The 18,298-nt window shown below is 38.3% G+C and overlaps 1 protein-coding gene across 16 annotated transcripts in view; it reads right to left on the reverse strand.

Annotated features, from left to right (window-relative positions):
* The window catches only part of UBAP2 (ubiquitin associated protein 2), a 147,703-nt gene that overhangs the window by 84,711 nt on the left and 44,694 nt on the right, over window positions 1-18,298 (reverse strand). For 13 of the 16 annotated variants that reach the window (XM_074532324.1, XM_074532322.1, XM_074532330.1 and 10 more), the window contains 8 exons: window positions 12,571-12,623; window positions 8,002-8,069; window positions 6,743-6,932; window positions 5,857-6,070; window positions 4,154-4,425; window positions 3,003-3,181; window positions 1,716-1,923; window positions 501-540 (listed from right to left, as the gene is read on the reverse strand). In XM_074532324.1, the coding sequence (XP_074388425.1) occupies window positions 501-540; window positions 1,716-1,923; window positions 3,003-3,181; window positions 4,154-4,425; window positions 5,857-6,070; window positions 6,743-6,932; window positions 8,002-8,069; window positions 12,571-12,623 (1,224 nt within the window). The remainder of the gene's footprint in view (window positions 1-500; window positions 541-1,715; window positions 1,924-3,002; window positions 3,182-4,153; window positions 4,426-5,856; window positions 6,071-6,742; window positions 6,933-8,001; window positions 8,070-12,570; window positions 12,624-18,298) is intronic. The other 3 variants (XM_074532320.1, XM_074532319.1, XM_074532316.1) reach the window with 1 other exon arrangement.

Consider the following 18,298-nt stretch of genomic DNA (forward strand, 5'->3'; position numbering starts at 1 on the left):
ACTTACAAGAGGGAATGTGTTTCTCACCTTTATTCCCACAGACTTATAACAGGGCAGAGACAGAATGATACCTAGTGAGAGGTGCACTCGAAGAATGTGACTTCATTTCACTACAGCTAAGTGATATTTGCAAGTTCCCAACTCAGAACTGGAAGAAGTGCTAAAAAACTTCATATTATTTCTAATTTTGTATTTTTTTAATATTAAATGATTTCTGACAGGTGAATTAAAAAACCAAAAGCCAACAGCAAAGCAGCTTCTCTAATTCTAAGATTGTTTAGGTTTGTAGATTTAATAGACCTGCCTTCATATTTCAATTGTAATCAAGAAGCAAGCAGCATTTTATGCAAGCACAAATAAAGTCAAATGGGTCAGCCATAAATTAGTCATGGAGAACAATATAAAGCCTTAAACCCAATGTCACTGATACGCTTGTGTGCACAGCAAGTAGCAAGGAATGAACAGAAAGTCCTGTGCTCAACCAAGCTTTGAAAACTTACTGTCAAGTGTTGCCTGTGTCCTAACACCACTGTGCCCATTCTGTAAACAAAGAAGAAATGAATTAACAAATCATCTTAGAAGTATATTAAATGCTCAGACTGAATCACACATTGAACATGCTTCATGCAAAGTTCTATGTTCATACTAAATTGAACAAGGCAGAAAATTAAATTTTTACTGCCTTTAAAAAAACTACATCATAAAGTTGTCTCAAGTGCAAGGTGTCTTCAACATAGAGAAACCCATACACTGCCCATAATACACCCATCAGCAGCAAACCTTCCCATGTACTGTATATAACATAAACTTCAGGTTCACACCAATATGAAAGAAGGAATTGCATTAACATATAGGAAATGGTTGTGCTTTTGATCTAATGTAACTCACAATTTTAACTATCCAAGTTACACAGAGACGCCAATTTTTTTCCATTGAAAGATAAGACTTGAGAAGCACCAGTTGTTTTTTGGATAACGCTGGAGTACAGAAGTGGATAGTCTATGCTTGATCCTCACCAGTACATACGAGCTAGTGCAGAAGACAAGTGTGACTGAGCCAACACATAACAAAGGCCAGAAGTAAATAAACTTACAAACTCTCACAAGTTCCTAAAACATTCAATAAACTCAGTTCTTTTAAAATAAACCTACATTCCATATACAAAGACAGCAGGTGTGTCTGAATCTCCGAAGAGATTCTTTGTCCTATATTAGACCTCTGCTTATGCTTATTAAAATAACCCATTAAACTAATTCCCACTGGTTTAAATGCAACAGAAAAGTAATACTGGAGGGGCCAAGAAAAAATTGGGATCCATTTGCTAGGTGCCATGTAAATTTAGTAAATAAAATACATTTGTAGAGAAACCATCAAGTTATTAGTTATGGCAAAATACCATAACTAATATTTACATACAGAGACAGTTCTTTATGTTCAAGGAGGAGAACTCAAGTAGAATTTTAACATTACTAAAAAAAAGTCAAAAGACAATTTAAGATGTCAACGCCCACAAAATCACATGCTCTTGTATCCCAAATACAGTAATACCAAAAATGACTACACACCAAGAAAAGCAAAAACAAATAAGAGGGTGGGCTTGGAAATCAAAAATACCACTTGGCTTGGTTACAGCATTAATGTATGAGGGGAATACAAACCTAACACAGGTAAGAGTACTCCCCCTTTTCTAGGTCCTGTTTCTGTAATGAACTCACCGTAACTGCAGCAGCAGTTGGTTCAGACGGAGCCATGGAGCTTTGGTACGCTATCCTGCTATGCACAGAGGTCTGCTCATAGGAGGAAGTTGTTACTGAGCTAGTGCTCTGGGATGAGCAGGTCAGACTGGAAGAGCTGATGGCAGAGGTTGTGTAGGTGGAGTCCTGTACTGTATTGGATATTGGCAAAGAGGTATTCAAAGGATCACTGGAAAAAAAGAATTATTTATCATCTTGGTAAGTATCTCAAATACTTTCATGAAAATATCAGCTTCTATATGGCTATCTAGAACAACCTTAAACACACAAAAAAACCTATACTATTTATGTTAGAAAACCTAAGAATGTAAAAAAAATGTATAATATGCTTTGGTTGTCACTAATCACTGCTTCAAAACCTCAGCTGCACTACGCACCATTCACCTTCCTCATTCCAGCCCAAACAAGACAAGAAATTACATACAAGCACTTTTCAGTCATATGTTATTTCCACCTTTTCCAAGGATAAATTAACGATCATAATCTTTCTTTTTTAAACAAGCAGAATTGATAAAGTCTGGTATATAATGAATAACAATAGGATTCTTTTTACAATAGAATTCTAATGTTACAAAATAAATTATGCAAAGAACTAAAAATACTTTAAAACATGCAGTAATGTTTTTTTGTCCATTTAGTTTAAATATTGTGTATAAAAGTTATGTGGAAGTTCATTTCTATTAATATTTCTGAATTAACTTCAGGAAGCTTTTTACTGATGCTGATTTTTCAATGAGTAAGGAATTAAAACTGGTTTACTGGTCCACTGGCACTTATCACTGGCTGTTGTAGCATTTCAGTAAGAGCATCTGCATACAGAAAGCCCAGCTTTTTTTCTCATTTTTTCATCCTGTAGGAGAATCAGATCTGTAACCTGCTGCTAATCTACTAACTAACATAAATATATGGTAAAAAGGTCAATTCTGCTGGGTCAGTTGGAGAAAAACATGGGTAGGGAGGAAAAAACCCCCAAAACACCTGAAAATCAGGGCAACTTCACGTGAGAAAAAATTCTAAAAGATAGCTTATTTAAAGGTTATTTATATTCATATCACCTCCAGCTTCACATCTACCCATCCAGTCAGATTTTGATTATAATTAGAGTAGAAAAATTATCATTTAAGATACAGTCCACAGAAAACAAGTAATCATATTTTCTCCTTTCATTACATTGTAATCCTGTCATGACGTTTTTGGCACAAACTTGACTCCCACAAGAACATCTGAGAATGCAGGAGGGCAACTCACACATACTTTACAGATTTTGAATATAAGCTATTGTTGGTCGCCTGGTTGGTGTTCTCACTGCTTGATGTTGATCCAAACTCTGGGAGTGTAGGCTCTGATCCAAACTCAAGAGCTCCAAACTGAACATTTAACCCTGTCATGTCTGCTGATCCAGGCATCTCCACAGCAGAGGCAGGAATCTTAAAGGAAGAAAAGAAGCCATAACTCTTTTGCATGCATCTGCAACTTGAAATTAATCCACTGATTCTGCTCTAATCTGGAGATGAATGAGTAAACCGTACCATTCCACAACAACAAAGTAGCATCTTTGTACGTGTCCCCCCCCCCACCAGTATTCATATTGTGGCTACTAAGTGAATCTAAAAATCACTCAGCAGCAGCCATTTTCCATACAGAGCAAACAGCTATCTGCTTGCAAAAGATATCACCACAATATTTTGGACCTAATAACTATCCAGATTAGTACATCCTGCTTCATAGATAAGAAACATACCAAGATCTTTGCTCTCCTTCTCCCTAGCAATTTATATAAAACTTTTACCGAATCAAATCACAGAATCATTATGGTTGGACAAGAACATTAAGACCAAGTCCAGGTATTAAAGCCAGCACTACCAAACCATGTCTTTAAGTACCATGTCTCTTCGTATCTTTCAAACAGTTCCAGGGATGGTAGCTCTCTCACTTACCTGGGCAGCCTGCTCCAGTGATTGACAACCCCCTCAGTGATGACATTTTTCCCAATATCCAATTTAAACCTTCCCTAGTGCAACTTGAGGCTGTTTCCTCTTGTCTTGCCACTTGTAACCTGAGAGAAGAGACCAATCTCCACCTGGCTACACCCTCATTTCTAGAGAGTGATCAAGTTTCCCCTAAGCCTCCTTTTCTCCGGGTTGAGCCCCTGTAGCTCCCTCAGACCTGTGCTCCAGACCCTCCCCAGCTCTGTTCCCTTCTCTGGACATGCTCCAGCCCCTCAATATCTTCCTTGTATGAGGGACCCAGAACTGGAGACAGGACTTGAGGCGCAATCTCACCAGTGCCCAGTACAGAGAGACAAGTCACTGCCCCGGTCCTGCTGGCTATCCCGCTGCTGACGCAAGTTTTTGTGGTTTTTAAGTTTAGTAATGACAAGCTATCACTCAATTACCCACCTTGGATGCTGGAGTTATCCTCCTTTTTGGTGGTTTTATCTGTTTCTGCTGGGTTTGATGAACAGTCACTGCTTGGTTATCCACAGAGATAGTGGGGAGCTGTAATATTTTGCTAACAGCTGTAGAGGTGTCTACTGGTGATGGCTCTCGGAGTTTTACCTGGGAGGAGGACGACTCCAGCCCAGGAGGAGGAACAGGAACCATCTGCATTTGTTGCTGTCGCTGTGTCAGCTGGCTCAGAACTGGAGATGGTTCAGGCTGGGATTTAAAGTCTGGCCAGTGTTGGAAAAAAGGAAATATCAAAATTAAAGCATTGAACTTTGCTCTTCACAGTTCTACTCTTTATGCAAGAATCCGAGTGATGCTTAATAGCTATGATTCTATAGCATTTGCATGTCTTTTCAGACAGCACAAGGGTTTCACATGGATCACTAACACTAACACTAATAAGGACAACAGTAGATACATCTACTTTAAATAAATAGCAGTGGCCAAGCACTTCCAAAAATGCGAAAACAAACCTATCTACATACACAGTCACAGTATTATCACACACAAATCCTCAAAAACTGTTACAGATTATTTTAATCAAGCACTTCAAGTTTCACTGTAATTAACTGAGCTGATGTAATGTGATTACTTCCAAGGGGTAAATAGTTGTTGCAATTTAGAGGTAGTATGAGTTAGGATTCCCTTCCCCTGCAAAGAAGAAGATGAAAAGAAAATAGGAAGTCTTCTACCATCTCATAATAGCTGAGAAGCAAAGAGATGTTGGATATAAACAAGTTTTTTCCCAAGTCTTCCCTTTCATAGTTTTTGGATACTGAAAGCCATGAGGTGACCTAAAGCACTGGTCAACCACCACAGAGATCTCGAGCATTTCCAGTGTCAAGGGGTTTTTATTCAGTTGGTGAAGTCCATAAGAAAGCATTAAAATGTAGTTTTATTTTTTTTTCAGAATTTCTGCATGTCAAAGATAGTAATTGCTACCAATGGCTGCTTATCTACTCATAAACATATACACACATGAGAGACACAAAAGCTATCTTCTTCACAGTGAGGATTCTGCTAGGAACAACACTACAGAAAATAAGTTTCTGTCATTCTCACTGTTACAATTAATTTTACTCAATTACATAAAAATTCATACCACTATAAAAACATAAAACAAGTAACCCGAATCCTTCACAGCACACTATGGAAAGAACACTGAAGCGCGATGCATATTATGAAGAAATTACACAGTACTCATTAAAAATTCATGTAATGATTAGAAGAGAGAATTTGGGAAAAAAACAAAATAAAAGTACACAACTTTACACTCAGCTAAAAGAAGCATAGGTACAAGGAAAATAAGTATTTTCCTTATCTGTTGAAAAACAATCAACAACAAAATTCCATGTAAATATTCAAGCACACTAAATCAAAGATGTCACTACCTGGAAGGCTCAATAACTTTAAACATGTAATGACATTTAGGGATAGGCTTAAGCTTAATAAAACTTAGTTTATTATACACTTGTGATGTTTATTATCAGCAAATAAGCATAACATTTATAATGTTCCAAGTAATTGTATTACTAGGATTAATTTTTTTTAAAAAAAGTCTTTAATTAAAGTAATTTTAAACTATCATTGGCATTAAGAAATCCTACTGGCTAATATAAAGAGAAAGAGAGAAAAACCTGTGTCAAAGCACTTACCAAACTGACTGAGGACTGAGGACTGAGTACTAGGTGGTTTTAGATCCCAGGATGATGCAGCAACTGTGCTAGTGGTGGCAGAACTGCTATTGGTTTGTTGAGAGGTAAACTGACCCAATCCCGGTGATTTCAATTGGTCCAAGATTTGGGAACCAGTAGAGTTTGCCAATTTAGAAGATCTGAGCTCTCCAAAGCCAGAACAAAGAACTGCCGACTACCAAAAGACCAAGAAGAAAAGGGGAAGGAGTGGAGTTAATATTTTAACTAATAATTGAGCACAATCATAGGGTCAATGCCTACAGCTGCCATCTGGAAGCAACAAAAATCTTTTCAGACCTAGATTACTAACAAATGACCAGTAAAAATGTCCACTACTGTAATCACAATAATACTAACTTATTTGAACCTGCACATCTTAAAATATCATAGATTTACTAATAGTTGGACCAATTTTTAGAGAATAAACACCTCATCTCACACCCTCAAAACTGATTCAGAAATAGGCATGCTTACACAAGAAGTAGCTGACTATGTGCTTGGAAATAACACATCCATTTTCTGGCCTAGAACTCCCAACTATAAACAAATTATTTAATCCTACATCAGCAAGCAATGAGCACATCTGCTCTCTAATCAAAAATTAATATAACTGCTTCATTCAAATGCAGAAATAACCAACCAGCAAAATGAAAAAAGTAATTTTGGGGGGGGGGGGGGGGGGGAAGGGGGCTGAAAGTAAAGAATTATATTCTTCATTTTAATTTTTCACCAAATACCAAAACACTTCACGAAATGACCAGCACTGGAAAAGTTGTTTAACTTGAAATATTTACTCATGAACAACATTTAGAAAACAAAATATTTAGAAAGCACAAGATAGTTTTACCAGACTTTGAGGAGAGTAAGAGTTTACAGCACTGGAGCTGCCTGTTCCTGATGCCATCTGGGTGCTGTGCTGAGAATTTGTGAATACTAAGGCTTGGCCAAAGGTCTGCTGCTGAGAAGACTCAAATGAGTTGCCTTCTGTCTCTTGGGTAGATGTCACTGGCTTTTGAAGCAGTGTCACCAAATCAATGCTGTAAGACAAAGTGAAACTTGGCTGGAATGAGTGAACAGTGATTAAACTTCAGTGACACTGGGGAAAGCACTAGCAATACTAAGGCTGCCATCCCAGCAACAGAATTATTACTGATTAGCAGTCTATTCAGATGTTTTTTGTCTACCATACAACAGAGAGAGAAGGGATCTTTTTGCCACTAAGTAACAAACAAAAAAATCCCACCCCAATTTGAGCGGATGAACTAAAACATTTTCTAACAATCTGAGGGACATCCACTGGAGAATAGAACAAAAAACACATGAATATACTACCTTTAAGAAAGAAAGAAATACAAATTATACACCATGTGACACCATGCCTCATGCAAATCACATCCATATTATATGGAAAATTTTGCTACAGTACAGCAGAATCAGGACTTTTGGAACCATTAGCCTATCTAGTTTTCAGATCTCATGCTATCCAACTACCAAAGCGTTCACTATACTTTAATGTGCTCCTCAGGAACATGAAGCTAATGGAAGCAGCTGATTCCACAACATGACCAGAAAGGCATTTGAAGACAAAGGCAGGCAAAGGAAGGCAGCAATTGATCTATTTTTGGTTCTTGATCTTAACGCTCTATCATCAGTAAAGGCTTGTACTGTGATGTTCACCAGGGAATTCACCTTTTTGTCAATGCAAGCTTTCATTTAACACATCTGCCAAAGCATTACATTCTGAACACTTCCTCCATCTACACAGATAGGCTTTCCCACTTTCTGGACACTTAAGCCAGAGCTTCCCTTTCAACAGCAAAAAATTTTTTCTTCCCAGCTACTTTTCTTCCTTTCTGTAAGCAGTCTTGATGCAGTAGATGTGTTATACTCACACATTTGGTAAGTTTGTCTCCACTTTCACAGTCAGAAATAAGTAACTCAGGAACTCACAGAAACAACAATTTGCAAGCAGGGCTTTTTCAATTTTTAGATGGGTTTGACCAATCTCTGAGAGAGTTTTTATTCAATATTTTGTGTGCAAGCTAATATTGCCTAATCAAGGAGAAGGTTTTTAAAGTATAGGGAAAACATGGTAGAAGAGCTTACCTTTGCCCAGGAGTCACATGATTTTCAGCTGGAACAGAAGATGAAGTGAAGACTTTTGTTTCAGAAAGCTGAAAAAGAGATGGAGTAAGAATCTCATATGCTCACATTTCCCTCCTGCAACATCTGCATAAATTCCATTTTGGTCATGCATTTTCAATATAAAAGTAAAGTAAAACTACCATTACAAACAGCTACTCTGAAGCTCTGCTTAAAAGGACAAAAACATGTAGTCAAACTTCACTAAAATCTTTCCAACAGAATCAAGTACCCATTTAATTAGAGGGCTGGGTTAGGATATTTGACCTACTGACAACACGCACCAGCATAGAACTGTACACCAATGTAATACATCAGCTTGGGAAACAGTTTAACTGAAATACACCAGTAGAAAGTAATTAATGTGACAGCCATTCTACCATCAACGTGCAGACAATTTATGACACTACAGAGCAACTCTGACAAATCTTATTGCACAAGGTAACACATTGCACTGCTCCCACTCATTCCACGTATCCTTGCGTCTGACATTTCAGCTGCCACCACCAGCAGATGCAGGCAAATACAGGTAAGTTCAGTGAACCAGCATTCATGGCTCCTTCTTGGCAGCTCGGTTACGAGAGGCAATAACGTCTTTAACTGAGTGCTCTGAGAGCACGAGCTGGGAAGCTGTGATAAAATGCGAGCCATGCTGACACTCATGTAACAAGTCAGACCACCCACAGAGGACAGCTGCGCTGTTTTCACCAAGCTGTTACAATACAAAGATATACTCGCACAGGCACCTGGGGAAGTGGAGCTGGTTAGGACCTTGGAGGAAAAGAAGAGGTTGTTTTTTTGCCATGTGGTTGGATTTTTTTAATACTTTTTGTTGTTTAAAAAGTAGTTGTTGAACAGCTACAACTTCCTAGGCTCATTTGATTCTATTGACAGGAATACTTGCAAATCAGAATAGATCTTAAGCCAGTACAAGTTAGGTTTAGCAGGACAGAGCTAGGCACAATGTTTGTATTTTAAATTTACTTTTCACAAAATCATCCTTAATTCCTTTAGTAGCCTTGTCTTTGACTAAAGAATAACTGACCTATTCAAAGAACACCTTTCAAATGTGCCATTTGATACAGCTCTTCTAGAAATTGTACATTTTAAACTGCATACATCTTTAGCAGTTTAAAAGACACCACAGATATGAGCCGATTTCATTTGCCATCCCACAGGCAGCTCTACTGAGAGCATGTGATTCCTGAATGTGTACATCTGATAGGGGTCTCCTTGATTTAAGAAGGACACAGAAGAGCTGACTGGGAGCAAATCACCACTCAGAGGCAGAGCAGAGATATCTCACATACTCTCCCAGCACTCTGTCACAAGGAGCACATGAGACCATGAACAAATCAGCCTAATACAGTTCCTCCCTCCATTTCTTACCCTTCCCTTGCTGCCAACACAAAGTACTTTAATCCCTCATTTCTGGATCACTTGTCCTGAGATGAATGCTGACAGCCCACAACTCTGTGTACTGACCAAAACAAAGAAAGAACATTCCACTTAAGTACATTTCAGTTAAAAAGGCTGTTCCTCTATTGTCCAGCACTTTCTGAATCATGTGTTTTATTTTAGAGCAATGTGTACTGTACTTTCCGGGGTACTATGATATTCTTGCACTACATGGCACAAGGAGGTCAGCTAATGGCACAAGCAGCACTCTATGGTCTGCAATCCCTTGGTTAAATATTAAACTCTTTGTAATGTCAACAGTTTATTATACTCACATAACCAAGAAAAGACTGATCAGGGACAAACACTGATGAACCCCAAAAATTCAGCAGATTGAGGAGACTGAGGATGCTTGTGACAATGCAAATGCATGCTTGATGTGTGAGAGAAAAAATGCTCTCTATAGATGAACCAGCATGCAAACAGCAGTCTCCAGCTACCAGCTCAGTTACACTGAGATTTACACTACAACCTGTGGCAAACTCACTGCCAAAAGGTCCAATCAAGCACTTAATTCAGTACTCTGCAGGGATTATGGCATTCGTCAAAACACATATTTCGTGCTGTGGCAGCTGAAAAGTTTTATTACCAGATGTACTTAGTATTTCTCAGAAGTAGTATTTTCAGCTCCCAATCAAGCTATTATGCTTGCTGCACACTACACTCACAAATCTTTCACTGAAGCTCTGGCATTTTCCCAGAACTGAACGAATGGTTGTGAGCCATTTGTCGGTGCTGGCCTCACAGGGGTATGTCCTCCATCTGCAGTGAAATGCCCATGCTTCCCAGCTCCTGTTCCTACGATAAAATCATTCTCCAATCACCAAACAGACAATGCACTTGACAACTAGCTATCAGCTCCTAAAGGAGTATAGGAATAGTGAGGAGAAGAGGAAAATATATTCCAGCATCCTCACAGAAACTCAACATCAACAAATCAGAAATTTTAAAAAAAGCTTATTACTGTTTTGGTATGATGTAGTGAGGGTAAAAAATTAAAACAACTTCTCATGCTGCTTCTGGGTAAAGAAACCACTTCCTACAAAACACTTTTTTTTCCCCTTTCCTTTTTTGAAAATAAATGTTGTTGTGGTTTCAAATAATAACAGAAAATGTTTGCCGTTATCCACTTTCCAGCAATTTGTATTTATTCTATTTCTTTCCTTTGGAATAGTTGTTGTAGTTAAACTTTACTTTCTTTTAAGAGCAAAACCCAGAGCCACCTAAAGTACCTCAATATTTGTCTAGTCCTTCATTGTTAATACCCTGAATATCCCTTTAACAAAACACAACCTCTTATTTTCACTGCAAGCACTTTCCATTCTATTTAACAGCACCCTGACAACCTATTATACTTGCTTAATACTCACTGCAAAAGATAAGGACCAGACAGGACTATTAGGTCAAAAAGACCTAATTCTTCTTGGGTCAAACAATGTTAAATTTTACTGACTTGTTCATAACTTGTATCTGACAAGAGAACACCACATTTAAACAGAAATATTCTTTAGAAAAACACCTGGTCTTTCCCTCAGACAGTAAATTGATCAGCTTCCTTGGTTCTTTTAATCAATAGTCATGCCACTAGAACTGTTTGTTACGCACTTAAACGCATGGATCCATTTTCCAGACACAGGTTCATACTACACCTCTGCTACACTAAAACCAGAATCGACCATATGCTCCTAAAGTAACACTTTCAGATTCCCTAAACTAAAATCTCCCTTCTCAAGGATCTTTGATCAGATATTTTCAGCTATTATACACAATTTTTCATCTGTAAAAGTAATGAGAAATTTGGTTTGGTACTTATGAATCAAGTTCAGAAGCATCCACATACATAAATATAACTCAAGAATGACTAAGAGATGGGGAAGAGTGCCAACAGGCAAAAATACTACAATAGGAGCTTTTTTAATACAGCATCAGCTCATGCTGAGCTGTTCTTTTTTCATCATCCACTACATTCCTGGAAACTTTTGAGTTGCTGCTTTCCAAACACCAGGCCCTTGTTCTGAAGGTGTGTCTTTATTCCTATAAAGCAAATGGATAGTTGGCTATATTAAAGTATTTTTCACTGGAATAGCTCAAATATTGCAGAGGTCCAAATCTTGCCACATGACTGGCTCACTTTCAAAGGCTATTCCAATATATTTTCTATTTGAAACCATTTTATTAAGCAATTACTTTAGTTTTACTTCTCAATCATTGATCGAGGCACTAGATGGCATCTGGCCTCAGACTGGGAGGACTAATAGCCTTCCTACAAAAGCCCACATTCAATAAGGGTCTTTCTGTAACAGATCTGCCAAAATTTTCTAGGCAGATTTCAATACACTAAAATGTTTTGCAATAGAATGCAATTATTTCTAGAACAAAAGGTATAACATGTTTTTCCCTTTTATTTTTTGGCGCATGTTTTGGGCTAATGTATATGCATCTTGACATTCTGTCGACTCTTTCTGAATATTAGCAGACCAATAACTTTCTCCTAGGCTATAGGGATTTTTCCAGGATCCAAAATTAATAAAAACTAACAACGGGCTAGAGATTTCAAAATTCATTTGCAAATTATTCAGCTCTAGTAACTAATTAAAACAAATTCTATCTGTAGTCAGCATTGCTCAACACCTGTCCCTTACAACAAACGCTCCATTGTACCAGCATCAAACAGGGGTGAGAACAGCTCACAGAATTCCACCATTCTTAGCCCTTAGTCCACCTCTAGCACACACTCAGGAAACTAGACAGGTTTAAAATATGTCAGCTTTTGATGACATTAACTGATACAGAAAACCTAGGAATTTAAGAATTTCTTTCAATTCTCTCAAAAGATACATCCCTATCATTAGGTAAAGATGGAGCTCCCATATCTGTTACATAAAGCATTCATGCATTTCCAGGACAAACACTGACATTCCACCTTGGAGGAGGAGGCAAGAGGGATGACTTATTTTCACTCTACTGAAAATAAACTTGAAATAACAGATTACTTCAAATATTTCGTTTTTGAAAACAACACAAACTCTGAAGAAAATAAATAATCAATTGGTATATCCAGACATTTGCACTTACATCTTCATTCCAGTCTTCTGCTGTCCATTCTTCTATTGAGTTCTTCCATGCTCCTATTATAATAGGGGAAGGAAAGAAAGGTACAAGTTAAAGGCATAACACTGTGTTTCAATCCTTCTGCTTTTCAAGCAATCCCATTTTCATTATCAGTGGAACACAAAGCAAGGAGATGGAGGTAGGAAACCTATTTGGAAACATGGTTGTAAGCTCTAGGAAACTGGTCTGCAGAATTAAAATTCTGGGAGGGAAACACCACCACTCCTTCCCCCTGCCCCTGATTTTTGATCTTTGCCACAATGGTACTGAACTCAATTTGCATGAACATACAACTGCACCCAGTGATTAATCTCAAACATTGGAAGAACTTCCTCTTACGGGTCCAACAGCAGTGAGAGGTTACTCAACCCTCACATAGGATCCTCCAGATTCACACACAAATTAATACAGAACAAAACACAACCACCAACACCTGCTCCAAGACCCACAATCCTACTTTCAACACACTCAATTTCAAGACCCAAGCTATGCCTGTGAAGACTACTTTCCAACCTGCTAATGCACTCAGAGTAGCACAACTCCAATTCCTTCCCCTGAGACAGCAACTTATTTTAGAACACAAGCAATTCTTATGATGGTAGCAGGACAATCTTTAAATTTCCACTGTAGCTAAAAAATGTTTCCTGTAACTGGAGGCAGACTGGGTTTGGCAAACTCTGGAGCACAGTGAAGCATGCAGAAATAGGAAAACCACAGAAACCAAATCTATGGATGCAAAATTTGAATCCCTTCCATAGGAAACAGCAGGTACAAACATGCAAGAGCAATAAAGGGACTGAAGGCCTTGACCACCGGCAGCAGTACAGTGAAGATTATTCCAACAACAACCAGAGCCTTTGTGTAAACTGTGCAACCATGAGCAAAGAAAACACCAGCACCAAAGGTAGCACCGCCAGCACCCTGGATCAAGTACAAAGCAAAGAGACTGCTGCTTCAATCATCTCCTTTCATTTGACCAGGAATTGGTCTGTTTCTGATTAATTCAGAAACAAGCACCCCAAAAACACCATCAAAGCCAGCTGGTACTAATGCCAGAACTGCACTGGTGCTTCTTCTCGTACCCCACGACAACACAGTGGGTTTTGGCAGAGGAGGGTTGAGCGGCGCCAGTCCTGCCAGGCAAAAGGGCTGATCATGGAGGTAATGCACAGTGGGGGGAAGAGAGGGGAACTATACCTTGGAATCCAAAATTATTTGGCAGGTCCTGAGCAAGGTAACATCCGCTCTGTGTGGGCTCTGTGGAGCAATATAGAGTTGCCTGAAACATCTCATGCTCACATTTTAGCAAATGGCTCCTACCCAGGGTTGATGTTTTTACTAATAACCATACCCTATAGCAAAACTACTACAATGCTTCAAATTTCTAGAGTAATCCACACATTTCAACAGAAATTTTGAAAAGGAGGAAAAGCCCAATTATCTCCCATAAGCCACTGCCAAGGTCTGTCTCTAGAAGATAAGCTTTGCACTGACACCTGAACACTAAAACAGAGCTCAAAGTCTGATAAAATAAAGACTAGAAGAGCTCAGGTACATCAAGTCAGACTCTTGTGTATTTTGCACCACCTTTGGGAGACCAAACCTACTTGAAATAATACTTGTGATGTTTTCCTCACATTAAACTTAAACAACTGTCTGTTGTTCTCTCTTATAAAGCTAGTCCTGAGGGTTTACTCTTTTAAATACTGTGTACAGCCTCTCACCCTTTTATTAGTTTATCCAAGCTGCCAAGTTTATTAGTGTCATTTACTAACACTTTCCCTTCCCAACTCAATCATTCCACTCTCAGTTATTTCAGTACTCTTCTCTGCACAAAATTCAGTTTCTGAATGTCTTTCTCCTATTGATCTGATCTAAGTCAGATTTTGCCACAGGCCCATTGATTTCTTTTTAGTCCAAAATCCACCCTGGCATTACTGCAGCTCATTCATCCTCTTCCCAATCTTTCCCCCAAGCTTTGCAAAGCATTACAATTCAAGAGTTTTCTGTTTTCCATCAAAATTATGTTTTGCATTTTCTAAGATCCTTATCATACAAGCTTCAACCTAGGTGGCTATTTGTGACCCTTTCCTCTTTTTCTTTGTTACAAGTTCAGTTTAGAAAGTTATCAGGCCAATAAAAACAGCATACATCTTTTGATGAGTCTTCAGCTATGTTCCTCCAATTATCCTCTCTCCCTGTCACACTCTTTAATTTTTTTCCATTTCTTTGAACAATCATTGATATTAACCCCAAAATAAATTTAACTTAGTCTATGCCAAACTTATGTACTAGTTCTTTCCTTCTGGATTTGCATTCTAGAAAGACTTGAAGGCTTCCTTAAAATGTTCCTTCAGACTTTAACAGCAGATATTGAAAAAACAAACCAAATACAAAACCCCCAGAAAACAAAAACCCAAACACCAACTTCCTTGTACCTTCCAAGGAACACAACTGTCCCTCTTGAGAGTTACTCTTTAATTTATTTCTTATTTCTAGTCATTCTTCAGTTTCTGAGTAATTTAAGGCTGTTTATAACTAAGGTAACAAACAAGTTTTTCCATGAAACTTGAACTCTATCAAAGTAGTGACATGAGTAAATTACCAGAAACAAACTTTGAGAAGTGAGCACCTCTAACACAATTTATGTTTAAGAACTGCTGTGATTTGCACTCATTTTCTCCCACTGCCCTGTACATTACAAAAAAGGTGAGAGAAATGATGCTGCTCAAGTTTATTTCTTTGTGGAGGAAGCTAGTAATTTTGTTTCTCTTCATCTGTCCCTTCCCTTTGCCTTTCCTCTGTATATTATTTCTATATAAATTAGAATGCAGGAAAATTGATGCTGTATTATTTGGAATACAATTAGATATAATGTTATGAACTATTAAAGACTTGCCCTTTAGTCTGTATTTCAGCCAACACTAAATTTTACCTTCACAGAACCAGCTGGCCATTCTACTGGATTACACAATGGTGCACTTAGAAAGGCTATTCAAGCTATCATGATGCCTCTGGCATCTGCAATAATTCAGGACATGAGGTTCTAGAGCACTTTCAGAGCACACATGACAGAAATTGCATTTTGGAAAAAAACATTATATTTATTTTTTATGAAAGTACTGATTTCCCCAGCAGTGGCTAAAGAAAGAAATACTTAGTACATAACTCAGAATATCACAAAGAGTTTATATTGGCATAATGTCTCCAGAAAATATTTTGGTAAGCAAAGATATCTTATCTCTTTAAGTTACCCAGTTACTGCTTCTTTAATGTAACTGCTGATGAAAGACACTAGGTTTTCAAGTAGATAGCAGGAGTTAATATTTTTTACCTTCTTTTGAGATTAAATAAGAAATGGGACTGGATAATGAGGAATAAATAGAGCAATTTCCTTCCTGTCCTTCCTGTATAAACTCTTTCCTGATGTCTATAAAGTCCACTGCAAGCTTTACAGTTTTGCGTACACATATAGTTCCCACATTCAAAACTTTAGCTGACACCCCATTGGGAACTTAACTGGGTCATTGATTTGTAATTAACAAAGCATCATGTGAATTTAGGAGGAGGAACCTGAAAATTAATATTTGGGATTAACAAGTCAACTTTATGCAATCCTCAACTTTATGCAAACTACTTCCAGCCCCATACCTTGTCTGACACTGTCCTCCCCAGCACAGCTTCCATGTTCCTTCCCAGCAGTCTCTTCTGCTCTAAAATTACCACCCCAGCTGCAGCTTCCTCTAAAAACCCTCAAGATGCTTTCCATCAAAAGGCTGAAAGTGCTACCCACTTGGACAACTGATGTTTCAATTTTAAAGCCTGTTCTTTCTGAAGTTATTCCTTTTGCCCAGAGACTTCAGACATTCCTAGAGCTTGCCTACAACACCATAAAAGAAAGCATTCTTTAGAGAGACATTGTTGTTTTGTCACTTATTATACCTTTTTCATTTGAAAATAAATTAAGATTAGCAACAAAACGGTACTTAACACCCAACAAGAACATTCACATTTACCTAGTTTACTTTAATTTTCTGCCAACCAAGTAATTTTGCAGGAACTACTTCACAATGACACCCACTCATTCATACGTCAAAAATTCATTCATCTGACAAGGCCAGTGAAAATTCTCAAACACCTTCTCACACATTCTTCCTATAATGCTTCCCAAATTTCCATGCATGCATTAAGCCGCGTTATTGAAGTCCAGGGCAGTTGTTGGTGACATATGCACAGCAAATATGTGCTTGACATCCAAACAGAAATTCCATACATCTAAACTCTGAATTTCCACCACTCTGTCAGCAGCACACCTCTCACGATGACACATGCATACTGTTAGAGGGATCTGTTTACCCACACCAAACTACTCTTATTCCTAGATTTCTTCCATTACTCAACACTGAGAATGAAGGACAAGGAGGCTCTGCCTCTGCTGTGACGGAGGCACATGGGGGCTACTCTGAGTTAGCAGAGAGGGTCTCAGAACACTTGAGTTCATTTTGGAAGTAGAGCACAAGTCATAAGTAAGCTATATCCTTACACCTTCATCAGCAGTAACAAACCAGTGATGCTGTACCTCTGCTCCAATCTCCTAGTACCTTTCTTGCAGATGTTTCTTTATTTAGTTAACCTTATAGCTTCTGCAATGCTTGTGAGAACACACCCTGCCCCTTGCTAACAGGTAGCAAACAATAACATAAAAATCTCCAAAGGAGTTTTCAAAACATTAGGTATCTTCTTAGTCGAAAAACTAATGAGAGTGAAAACAAAAGGTGTATTTCTGTTTGTGCTACAGCACCAAGTCATTTAAGTAATGCCTTAGAGAGATACCTATTTGGCAATAATGCTTCCATTAACAACCACTAATATACTCAAAGCCACTCTTCCACACTGGTTGAGAAGGCAATCAGAGTAACAAGACAGCTGCTTAATAAGCCTCCCTAAACTTTGAGCTGGTTGTTGTCTTCTCTAGTTAAATGGAAAATGGCTTGTAAGACATTTAGAAAGCTGTATCTCAGTGGCTCACAGTAGAGCTCAACGGAGCACACTGTGCCCTTCAGGATCAGCTTCCACACTGGGCACAGGAGTTGATAAAAAGTCACCAGAGTAGGCTTTACCAATGAAGAGATCAGAAGAGTTACCCACTACTGCAGTTAAAAAGAAAAACATTCAATGGCTCCCAAATGAGGACAAAAACATACATGACTTTCTCCATTCTAACACATGGTTTACTTTGCCTTCATCTTCTATCACAGAACAGGAAGCAGCAAGGTATCCTATTTTTCCCATCACAGATAAGCAGGCCACCCTCATTTCTGAATCGCCATGAGACCACTGCCAAATGGTTCCTTTCCAAACTATGTCAGTCTCTTGCCTTTAGCTGGAAGTGTGTACTTCTCACTTGAAACTTCATACAGAAACACACATCTGCCTTCATCTTCAGACAGGTCAATGGCTTTTTGGCTTCAATTCAAGTGACTACTTGTGCTTTAGTTAATAATTTTCCTCTTCAGAAGTCGCAGATCTTGGAACTCTCCTCCATCCAGAGACTCACATCCTTACATTTCTGCGTTGTGCAGATGGGGCTTCCAAAGCCATCCCAGTGTCACTGAGTGAATTCATACTTGTAAACTTTTTTTCTTTTTCTTCTTAGATCACAGGCCTAAAGCCTGTGGACCAATCAATTCTA

This window comes from Zonotrichia albicollis, chromosome Z, assembly GCF_047830755.1.
Source record: "Zonotrichia albicollis isolate bZonAlb1 chromosome Z, bZonAlb1.hap1, whole genome shotgun sequence".
Classification (NCBI taxonomy): domain Eukaryota; kingdom Metazoa; phylum Chordata; class Aves; order Passeriformes; family Passerellidae; genus Zonotrichia; species Zonotrichia albicollis.